A 12,069-nucleotide genomic window follows, 5' to 3' on the forward strand; every position below is an offset into this window, starting at 1 on the left:
GTCAAGGTCACAGATGCTGCAAAGGCAGAGTTTTGGAGGATTTGAAAGATAGACTACATTGGGAATGATATCCCATATATTATATAAAACCCCCAGTGGAGTCTGAGGAAGCACCCTGCAATCAAACACATCAACATTTCTGTGGCAAACTGAGCGAATATTAACACGAAACGAGAAAAAGACTATAAACAGATTCATGTCCGTTCAGTTCACATTGTGCCACCAAGTTTGTTTCAGAAACCTTTCCTTTTTCAGAGCTCTTACGATTTCAGAATTGCAGTTGAGAGATTGTAGATCTGAATATACTCTAGCAATGGGCCTTGGGAGAAGCATCTCTGCCAATGGGAACCTGTTAGCCTCTCATCATTTTGGAGCAAGGTGTGTGGTCTGTCTGAACCCTGACATTTAAATATGAGCATGTGGACACGAGAGATGGTTAAAAATCCTAAAAGCATAGTTCTAAAGAAACCATAAGAAGATCCACCACAATGGGCATATGGAACAGTTTGTCTGGATACTAAGGTGATATTTGGCAGAATTTAAAAAACATGGGAATGAGCAGGAAGATCATTTAATTTTAAGTGTTTTATTATTTTTCTTCTCATTAATCTTATTCTTAGTTTGAAAAGAAAACCTCTCCCTGCTTTACATGTGAATTTGACTGGACACATGTTCCCAGGAAGCAGGCTGCCTACCAGTAGAATCATGTTCATTATCATACATGAAATAAAACAAGGAGATCAAAATGAGCTAAAGAATTAATAATATCATGTACCACTGTCCTTTCTTTTAGCGTGTTGTGAACATGTGGATATATTTAAAGGTTTCCTTTGTGTTGGATAATATCAAAGACAGATCCGATTGATATTACATAATAAGCTATTTCAAAGTAATGAATTAGCTGAACTAATGCTTTCTTGCTAAAAAAATAATTCTGAAAGAAAATAGATCTTTATTCTTAAATCCTCCTCCTTTCTCAATTAATTAGACTTTGTTGGTAAAAGGAAGTTAAGAAATTCAGCATAAGCCTGATTATATCATGAATGTAAAATGAGCAGGGCAAATAATGGGCTCTATACTCTTTCAAACAAGTTAAATAAGTCCGTAATAGCCCACCAGTTGTGTAAACACTATTTCACTATACTTGTAAAAGAACTATTGACTTACCTGTTAACTTAAATTATCCTGGCATGCTTCAACTAAGCTTATTAGTAATTCATGCGGTGTACACAAATGTTTTTAGTTGTGGACTTTTAGCAAAGATTAAAGAATTAGGAAAGCATCCGTTTAGCAAGCCCAGAAACACAAACTACACAAACTGTACTTTACCAGAACTGATTTTAGGAACTTGCAAAGAGTCTAAGAAGTAAAAAGGGATTTCAATCCTGGCGTGAGATATTCCCATTAACAGTCAGCTCATTAACAGGCAGATACCTTCCAAAACCATAAATAATATGAACATCTCACCCAGACATAATACCAAATGAATCTACTTTAGCCTACTAACCTTACTATCACATGTAAGGGGTGGAGTTGTTTTTCTCTGACATCTCACTGCTATGTATTCCTGTGGGTAACTGGTTGTCTAAAGAAACTAGAAATATATATATTTAAGGGGGAAAACGTTGAATATATACTTGTCCTTTCTGTCACAGGAAAAAACCACCATTCTCTGCTCCAAAAAGTTCCACTGCAGTCCAAAAAGACTACACTTTTATTTTTCTTTACCAAAATATGTGAATTTCTTTCTCAATAAAACAATAGCAAACCCAAGACACTATTCAGTTTAACCCTCTGTATGTCTAGAATTCCCAAGGGATTTGGGAAAGGGTAAAGAACTTAAAGTCAAAAGACTCAGGTTAGAATTTGGTTGCATCACTGACTTGTTAGTCACCATTAGGAAAATGACTTCCATTTCTTATCCTTAAATTTGGGGTAAGAATAATGCTGACCTCATAAGGTTGGTATGAGGTGAGGACTGAGTGGGAACATGTAAATGTATAAAGAGCTGAGTCAATGCTTATGGTCCTTATCATGCAATTTGATAACTTGATCTTATAAATTAAATGTTATTTGCCATAAAACAGAGAGACCACTACTCAGAGCCCTTACTAGAGCTTGCTTTCTTTTCTTTTTCTTTGTAGTACACAAGGAATCTGGTTTGCTGTATTTTCTTCTTTATTAGCTAAGATAAAATAATTAACATATATGCATTCAGACAATAAAATCACTATTAGAAGAACCACTCTTATTTTCAACCCATATGATTTTCTATGTTTTAAGGTCTACACGACCTTGAATTTCATCAGGTCTCACTCACGTATTCATGCTTCCTGGACTTGCAGGTTTTTCCTGAGCATCCTTGATTGCAAGTGATCACAGATAAATCCTTCCTCGTTACCTGAAGCAACAAGACAAAACAAAATTGATTGGTTCACCCAGTTGGGAAGTGATGGGGTAGAAACAGCTTTAGATCCAGATGTTTAAAAGAGGACCTTAGGATTTTGCTTTTCTCCTCACTAATGCTTATGTTCAGTTCCTGGTGAGCTCTCTCCACAAGGGAGAATGACAGCTCCCTTGAGCTCCAGGCTTCCTTGTCCTTAGAACTCATGAAGCCAGAAAAGAGCCTCTCACCCCAGAGTAAATGACAATCCCCCAGATGGATTCCGATCGCTCTGCTTGGGTTATATACTTACCCCAGGGGCAGGAAAATGGGGCCACATGATTGACAGCTCTACCAGAATCACCTAAGGTTTGGGAGGTAGTTTCCCAAAGGAAAAGTGTGGAGTGCTCTTACCAAAAAGAAAGAGGAGATATGTTGGGCATGTGAAAAATAAACAAATAAATAAGTAACAGATGTTCATTACACCTGGCTTCATCCAGCATAGCTGTCTTTCTTCCTTGTAATTGAATCAGAAATCCCTTTGCTTTACATGAATTTGTGAACAAGCTTCAATTCCTGAACAGAAGAGGAAAGGCACTAACACAGGTTGAAAATTTACTCTGCTCTAAGCCAAGTTCCAGAGATTTTCACATTTAGAACTACCTAGGTAAATAATAATCCTCTTTTACAGAGACTTAGACAGGCTCATTCTGTGCTTCTGATCAAACGCCTAAAACTGTCAGAACCTAGATTCAAATCCAGTTCTGCCTGATTCATTCCACAACCAAAGTGCTATGCTCTTTCTGGAACCCTGAAATCATAGAAACTGTTGACAAAAGCCCTCAGTAAGATGATGGACACAACCATATCTGGATGCCTGTGTTGATAAATCAGTCAGTCAATAAATATTTGTTAAGTTTCCACTACCATGAGTCCATTGTATGAGTCCTACAGGTAAAGACAAGTGGCCTACTCCCTGTCTCCAAAGCTATCACAATAAAGTTGGGAAAACAAAACAGATCAGCATTCAGGAAAACTTTAGGGCTCAATTATGTGGTATTTATAACATACACTTTCATTGAGATTCCTGGGATTCCTGGGCAGAGTCTGCTCCTCTTAGATTGCAAGCTCCATGAAGAGAGGTAACTTGCCTCCCTAGGTCATTGCTGTATCATGATTGTAGCTATTCTACAAAGATTTGTTGCTTGATGATTAATTAGACTATAGTTACAGGAGGTTTTACAGAAAGAGTAAGTCTTGAACTGCTTACTTACAAAATAAGTAATCTTATTATCTTAAATCTTAAATTATCTTATAATTATAAGATATTATATTATCTTATAATTATCTTAAATTATCTTATAATCTTAAATCTGGGGATAGGTTTTTTAAAAAAGGGTAGGAAAATAGGTAATCAGTAGGCATTCTATAAATGTGGAAGGAATGGCTGGGAGAAGCAAGAATAACGTGAGAATAAGCAAAGGGATGGTAGCGGACGCGATGTGCAAAGGGGCAAGTGAAGGACCAGGACAGAATTAGGCACTGCACTGATATCCAGAAAGCAGGGTTAACTCACAGTTTTCAGCAGCCACTGTCAAATCTTCCAAAATCTCTGGGCTGCAGGATCTTTATTTGCAAAATGAAGAGAATGGAGTATATAAAGCTTAGCCACTTTCTCCTTCCATCCAGTCCAAAGGATCACAAGCTTGCTAATGATGGGATTCACCATAGAAAGGAGCATGTTCAGAATACTGATTTAGGTCCAGGAATCTATATATTTTTTCAAGTTCCACAGGTGGTTAGCCAGCTTTGGGGATCACTTCTTAAATGAAGGAAAGTAAATACACGCAAAGAAAAAACTCTTCCCAGAAATTTAAATTTCTTCAGAAATTTATATGGGAAACTCAGCAGGATGGAAGAAGATTAAGAGAGGCCTTAAAAGCCATAAGGGTTCTCCACCTTCATGAAGCAAGGAGACATTGTGCCTGGAGTGAAAACTGTACATTTTTGTGAGTTGAAGTGGCAGGCTTGGGCCTTAACTTCTCTCAGCCACGCACTCAGGTCTGCAGACGTCGACTGGCTCCTCACCGAGGCCTTTTCTCCAAGAAAGCCCTGAGTCCTTTTCCTCCTTTCCCCTGCGGGTTCCCTGCAGGACACTTTTGAAGAGTGTGAGAACACGCATTTTGCACTGGCAATGGTTCTCACACCTGGGTGGGACTGCACTTACTTAGAAAACCCTGGGACACTTAGGATGAAAAGGCCGCCGAACAAAAGCAAACACCCATCTATCTGTCTGTCCCGCATTGCTTTACTAAAGGTGACTGACTTCCAGAGGATCCTAAATCACTTAAAAAAAACAGTCCCTTCGACTTCTTACCCCGTGGATTAGACAGAATTCGAGTGCTTGCTCACAAGCTGTATTTACTTAGCGATTAGCCCAGCGTTTCGATTTTAGGGCAAAAGCGAGCCAGACAGGGCGGCTTGAGGTAAGGATCAAAAAGGCCACCCATCCTTCGCCTGGGGACGCCTGCCTCCTTACCCTGTTAGTGTAACTGTTTTTCTGGATTGAATTGTAGTCTTTTTTTTTTTTTTTTTAAGCACTCCATGTAGTCCCTCCATTATTTGAAAGTGTTCTTAGAGGAAGCGTGCCGCATCCCTCGGCCCCTGCGCGTCTGTCTGCGTCCGTCTGAAGCAGGTCCCTTTCGGCTCTCTGATCTGGGTCGCCAGGACGCGGGAGGGAGTGGGGGTGGGGATGGGGGTCCCCTGCCCCTCCTGAGGTGCTGAGCGCCGGAATTCGCGCCCCGGAGGCAAAGCTCGAGCGCTGAGAACTCGCCTGCACCTCGCGCCGCCAGCCGCCTCCAAGCCGCGGAGTCGGGAAAGGAGGGAGGGGGTCGGAGGAGGGAAAGTGGGGCCAGGCGGGGGGTGCCTGGGAAGCCGGGCTGCGCTGACGTCACTGGGCGCGCGATTCGGGCTGGAGCGCTTTAAAAAACGAGCGTGCGAGCGGAGATGCTGCTCCACACCAAGCAGGCCGCCTGCAGGAGCAGCGCGCACGGCCCCCGCAGCGGCTGCAGCCAGGGCGCTCCCGAGGCCCGCGTGGCGGCAGGGGCACGGCCGGGCCCCGCAGCGCTTCTCCTCGGCGCCCCCGCCGGGGGCCAGGAGCGCTGCGCCCCGCGCTGTAGGCGCCCGCGGAGCCGCAGAAGCCCGCCGAGCTGCGCCTGGCGCGCCACCGTCCGCCGCAAGCCCGACGCTGCCCTCCCGCCGCGCCCCGCTCGCGGCCCCCTGCCCGGGCACCATGGACACCTCCTCGGTCGGCTTGCTCCTGGCCTTGCCCGTCCTGCTCCAGCTGGCGGCCGGGGGCGGCTCGCCGAGGCCGGGCGCGCTGCTGCGGGGGTGCCCCGCGCACTGTCAGTGCGAGCCGGACGGCAGGATGCTACTCAGGGTGGACTGCTCCGACCTGGGGCTTTCGGAGCTGCCCTCCAACCTCAGTGTCTTCACCTCCTACCTGTAAGTGCGCCTCCACTCCGCTCCGGAAAGGGGACAGAGGGAGGAAAGGAGGCGGGCCCTAGGCCAGGCTGGGGGCTCCTCGGCTCCCGCCTGCTCTGGAGGGGGCGGGCGAGTTTGCAAAGGGCGTCTTGGCCAGGCGTGTTTGGGCCCCTGGGAAATGCACGTGTCTCGGGGTAGCACGCCCGCACTTTCTGGGCCCGCAGAGAAGCGTCTTCAAGTGTAACCCGGGAAAGCGCTAGTGCGCTACAGCTTTGCGGTCCAGCTCTAGGCAGGTCGCCGCGCGAATTCCTCCGACTGGAGGCATTTGCCTGCAGTGTGGGCATTTGTGCCCCTGAGCCTGGAACCCAAGGGCAGGCTTCCCAGATGGTCCCTGCCCCAACCTCCCCTCCTTGTCCTGTCGCGTTCCACGAAGAGATGGGCTGTAAAAATTTCCCCAAAGGAGAACTCCAACTCGTCCAGCTCCAATGGAATTTACTCTGCATCTCTTGCACAGTCGCGTGATGTAACCTTTTTCTTTTCTTTTCTTTTCTTTTTCTTTCTCTCCCACCGCCCCCCCCCCTTTTTTTAAATGAAGTGATTATAATGTGGCAACCACAAACCCGATAAGAGCTGCCAGAACGTTATCTTTACCTTTGGCTGCCCGAGCCGCCCTTTGAAGTGCCCGCGGCCACGGTGTAATCTTTAACCATCTCCTCCTCCGGGGGAGGAAAGGGAAGTGGGCTGAAGGCGGCGGGGCGGGTAAACAGCGGCGCAGACACCCAAGTGGAGACCTGAAGCTCTCTGTCATCCCTTGGGGATCCTCCCAGCCCGTCGTCCCCCCACCACAGACTCCAAACCCCAACTACGGAGACGAGGCAGCGGCTCATTTCATAATCCGGTCTCTGGAAAATCCAGGCCCGGAGGGTAACAGGTGGTCGGGTGGATGTGGTGACCCAGGAGGAACCCGATTCTTGGGAACCAAGGCGACAACTCTCCATCGCCCTGTGGAGAATTTGGGGCTCGCTTCCTTCGCGCAGAGAGACCAGGGGTCGGGACCACTCGGGAAAAGGGGCACTCGTGGCCACAAGGTTACACGTTTAGGTTTGAACTCGAGGCACTGCGGTGAGCCCACCCCAAACCCTGGCAATCCCAGTTTCGGCTTCTCTGATGTACCTTGGCAGGAGTGAGTTGGGATGTTTGTGAACTCGGTCTTTCCTCTGTTTAGTTGTTTTCTGGAGGGAAGAAACATGAAGAGGCTTGCACAACGCTTTACACTAGATAGTGATTCTTTTTCTAGAGACAGAGTGAGGAAGGAAAAAAAAACATTCTTTTTTACTTGCTTTGATTTTGCGTTGAAAGGGAGGGATTATCCTGCTAGATTTTAGTGTTAGTAGACGGCAGTCCCTTCCTCACCTACCATAAAACTATTTTGGCTGCTTTCCCTATCTGAAAAGTTTATAAACTTACTCTATTTCCCCACCAGGTTTCCCTTCAGTGGCACTTAATTGCATGGTGTAGTGATATTTTTACAGTGATGGAAATCTGCTCGCCTAAGTGATCATTCTCTAAGAATTCACATTTCCTCCTCCTAAACAACTATCTGTACTATGAAATGTCTGTACTATTCATCTCCAGTCTCTGGGTTTAACTGCTAAACTCAGTGTTTCAAGAATCACATATTCTCCTGTATCGTGAATTTCTGAGAGCGGATGGCAGTTGCACTTAAGAGCCTAGAACTATTCTTCCCTATCATCCTGAAGAAACTGGCCATACACGAGGGAGTTGTGCATTCCCCCCAAACATTTACCTATTTAAATAATACACTTGTTAGAAAACTTGTTTAAGGACACAGAAAATAAATGTCATGACTTTTTTTCTCTCACTCATTTGTTAGGCTTCTGTTACTAAAAGTTGGTGTAAGTAAAATACTGCTTCAAATCATTTCCCACATACCTCAAATGCAGTTAACTGCATCCTCCATGTGCTGGGGAGATCTGACTGCCACTGTTCCCTATCTATCATTATGGATAACCCCTTGGAGTTAAGATACCATTAGGAAGTTAATTGTCAGCTTTTTCTCGTGCTATTTGGTGACAGCCTGTATCCTGGCCTAAGGGGAAATGTTCTCATTGTCATATAAAATATTAAACTCAGAGTGTCTGTGGAAAGTGTCACAGTGAAATGTCAAATACTTGCATCTAATGGTTAACATTTCAGGGAATATGAGTGCTAAGTGTAGAAATCAGTCCTGAAGTAAATAACCAAACTGATGTTCTTCGTGATGGGCAATTTCAGAATTGGTCTCCTTATATAGTACAAAATGCCAGAGGCCATCGGATGCCCTGCCTTGGTGGGTTGAAGGGTTTGAGGTTGGGGGGTTTGTTTTGACAACCTCAGGAACTCTGTGCCGACATTAAGGGTAGATGGTGCCCTCTTTTGGTTACACCTAGAATTAAGTGACCATTTCTCCTTCACTTGTGCACTCACAACCTGAAAGAGAAATCTTTATTTACTCATATTCAAATAAATAAGCATGTGCTTTACTGGTTGTATTATTTTAAGAGATAACTTCATTTTGCTCTTAAATGGGAACACGAAGTTATAGACCCGCTCCACTGGGGCCCAGTGGTAATTAAGCTTTGATGAGAAAGTTGCAGTGTGCAAAGACTGATGTGGGTGAAAGACCAGACTACTATCTTTTATTGTTTGAAATAAGTTACCACCATTTCTTTGAGTGAAAATGTTATCTCTTAATATTCCTCCTCTCCCCAGAAAAGAACAAGCATTTCATTTTCTTCAGACTGATGGTAGCAACTTCCAGCTGTACACGTTTGGCAAATACATCTGCCACAATCTGATAATGGGCTAGTCCAACTCGTAGGTAAAGAAAGTTTCTTCAGTCTCTTCATAGAAGGTTAGAGCTGTTTATGTACAGCTTTAGAATCTTTCTTCCCCAGAAAAGCTAAGTCTTAAGCCAGTCCAAACATTAACTCTCTTTTCTTACTGAACTGCATTCTCCAGTGGATCTGTAATTGGACCACTGAACATGCGTGGTATAAACACTGGAAATTTTCAATCTTAATCTCTCTCTCCCTCTCTCTCTCTCTCTCTCTCTCTGTTTCTCTCTTCCAGTGATTATGGGCTCTGATTTTACAACAGGGGCTAATAAAGCTCACTCAGCAGAAAACAAGGAACACACCAAGGTTAAGACATAAAAGCAGACAATAATTATTTCCAACGTTTAGTGCATCTCAACCTAACAGTAGTGATCTGTCAGAAAGAAAGTAGTGCTAGCATCTAATCTTACTATAGGTAAGTTATTTTAATGCATCAAATGTGGACATTTTTGCTAATAAGGTCTTAAAAGTAAGCTCCCTATACTACTTTGATGTATCTTTCATCCAGTTAGTGTGGCATCCAAATAGAAAACTAAATCCTAATGAATATCTTACTATAGTAAATATACTTTTCTTTATTGATCTAGAACAGCCATTTTATTTTTAAATGAAAACTGAGTTTTTCCCTGCTATTGCTTAAAGACATGAACATTTCATCCACAGGCAAATTTATGTCACATAAACTAAAGGAACCAAGAGAAAGATTTTTTTTTATGTAGTTTGGTTACTTTTCCATATGTAACTTTGTAACAAAATTTAATTTTACACATAACTGGTAAAACTAGTTTTAATTTAAAAAACCAATCAAAAATCTCAATTATAACTAATTAAGGATGCCCTGGTCATACATGTGTTCTAAGCACTTAAGATACGGTTTCAAAATTAAAGAAACTTTTCAGACTCTTCCTTGAAAATTATTTAATATATTTCTACTTCTCTTCAAGCAAAGAAAATTATTTTAAATGAAGGGAAATTTTGTACTTTAGAGATGGTTACAAAAGCCTTAATTGTTACAACAGTTTAGGTCAGTTGCAAAATTCATAGTTTGCTCTACAACCTACGTGCAAAATTCGTTAAAAATATAATAATATCAGTGACTTTTCTGCGTTTTAATGAAGTTCTTTCTTTTTCTTCAGGATGCCCGGGTTTTCTTAGTAGTGTTTTTGTTATGGGGGCAATTATTGAAACTAAGTGACTGAGTTAGTCTGAGTGATTTCTTTTTTAAGTAGTGGCTCTGATTCAAACAATTTTGTGGTGTAGATTTAGAATAAATATTTCACTGAATATGTTCAACATGTGCATGGCAGAGTTTTTGTGACAATAATGAATTTTTACATACAGTAAGCATGATCCTCAATCAGATCTTCGATCTTTTTTCCCGTTACACATTTGCTTCGAAGTAAAGGCAGAGTTCTGATCTGCAACGAAAGGTGGCAGTCACAAATGAGTTAGAAGATTGGAATAAAAAAGTAACCTTTGTAATTAAATAAAATTATACTTTAATAATGAAACCATTCCCACTTGGATGTGCTTTAAAAAGTTCAGAAACACAAAACTAGTCTATAATTTCTCAAAGTTTTTAACTGAACTGTTTGTTTTTAATTTTCAAAACATGTAACTGTCAAAAGGATAGACATAATAACCAAGTAAACAATTAACTATCATAAAATTAGAGACATTGCGGAATATTTATAGTTTTACAACTGATACCTAATATCTACTTACCTTAATAAAGCATTTTATATATTTCTTCTATTGAATGTATACATTTAAGTCATTTTAGCTATAAATTTAAGTATGTTTCCAATTAAACCAAATCATATGCCATAACATAGAAATGAAAAACAGTAGTGAGTGCTGCACTGAGCAATTTTGTGAAGTAATTCTTTTGGTTTTGTTCAGTTATTTATATAAATTTAGAATAATGCTAAATGGCACATTTCCTTGTAAACACCCACAAGTGGATATTTCTGGTAAATTGAATTCTTCATGAGAAGGCACATTCCTTCCTATGAGATTCAACCTCCTCACTCCTGGTGCAGTGTTTTCCTTTATACAGTCTCATTTTGTAGTAGAAAAATGAATCAGACTGGCGTTAGAGCCACCACTGATATATTACTTACCAAGCTGATAATTTAGTCCTATTGCCATTTTTGATGTACCTTAGGATTTCATTTGTTAAACTACCCATGAGTTCCAACCTACTACAACTCTTTTATTCCCAGATCTGTCAGCTTCGATATACAGTTTTATTCAGTCATTATAGACGCCAACTACATGCTCAGTTTCACCCATGGAACTCCTTAGCTCTGGGAAAAGGAGACATTGCATAGGCTGTGTGGTGGAATTTTTTATAAAAATTTTCATAATTCAAAATTAATTTGGTTCTCCATAGGTGACATGGTAGGAAACAGGCTCATTCTTGAAATCTCTGGCATTTTCTCCCACCTCTTCAAGTTAATTTTTTTTTTTTTTTTTACACTGATTGAGCCCAGTGGAAATGCCTTATTTGAAAGTGGTAGGTAGAAGAACGTTGATCATTTGATTTCACAATATGGAATAATGTTATCTAGTAGTAATGCTAAAAGACTGTTAACAGGGTGTTCAAATTAGTAGGTTAACTTTTTTTTCCTTTTTTTAATTAAAAAATCTTTAATTTTAATTGAGATATAATTGATGTATAACATTAGTGTCAGGTGTACACATAAAGATACAATATTTGTATCGAAAATGATAGCCACGATAAGTCTAGTTAACATCCATTAACCACACATTGGGTTAACTATTTTTAAAATGCTTCGTAAGCAGGAGTACTTCCTCATACCCTCATTCTCAGTGTTTAAATCTGGGATTGAAAAAGCTGGAATTGACTTTAAAAGTATGCAAAAGAACCAACCATTGTCCATGAAACCATCTTCCTTAAAATCAGATGGAGTAATTCTCCGGGAGGTAATGATGGGCTGTCTTTCCTTCAGGGTTTATCTTCCTCACTAGACTGTGAGCTCCGCCAGGCTAGGAAATTTTCTACTTTATTTCCCAAGTGCCCACACCAGTGCCTGGCACAGAAGAGATGTTCAGTAAATACTTGTAATGTTGAATTGAATAGAATTGGCTGAACCAGCTGCTGAAATCCCAGTGGCTAAAAGAGCCCAGAGAAAGACAGATGAGAACTACTTGTCTGCAAGTAAGAGAACAACACAAGGCTACTGGTATCCCACAATTATGGCTCAGCCCCATTGGAAATACAAATAAATTGTATTTTGCTTAAATGATGCCGTGACTTGTTTAACAAACACACCAGAATTT

The 12,069-nt window shown here is 41.7% G+C and overlaps 1 protein-coding gene across 1 annotated transcript in view; it reads left to right on the forward strand.

Moving 5' to 3' along the window:
* Positions 1–4,868: 4,868 nt before the first annotated feature.
* The window catches only part of LGR5 (leucine rich repeat containing G protein-coupled receptor 5), a 118,724-nt gene continuing 111,523 nt past the window's right edge, over positions 4,869–12,069 (forward strand). Inside the window, exon 1 of the mRNA XM_004281892.3 lies at positions 4,869–5,887. Within this exon, the coding sequence (XP_004281940.1) occupies positions 5,676–5,887 (212 nt within the window). The 5' untranslated portion in view covers positions 4,869–5,675. The remainder of the gene's footprint in view (positions 5,888–12,069) is intronic.

This window comes from Orcinus orca, chromosome 11, assembly GCF_937001465.1.
Source record: "Orcinus orca chromosome 11, mOrcOrc1.1, whole genome shotgun sequence".
In the NCBI taxonomy this organism is placed as follows: domain Eukaryota; kingdom Metazoa; phylum Chordata; class Mammalia; order Artiodactyla; family Delphinidae; genus Orcinus; species Orcinus orca.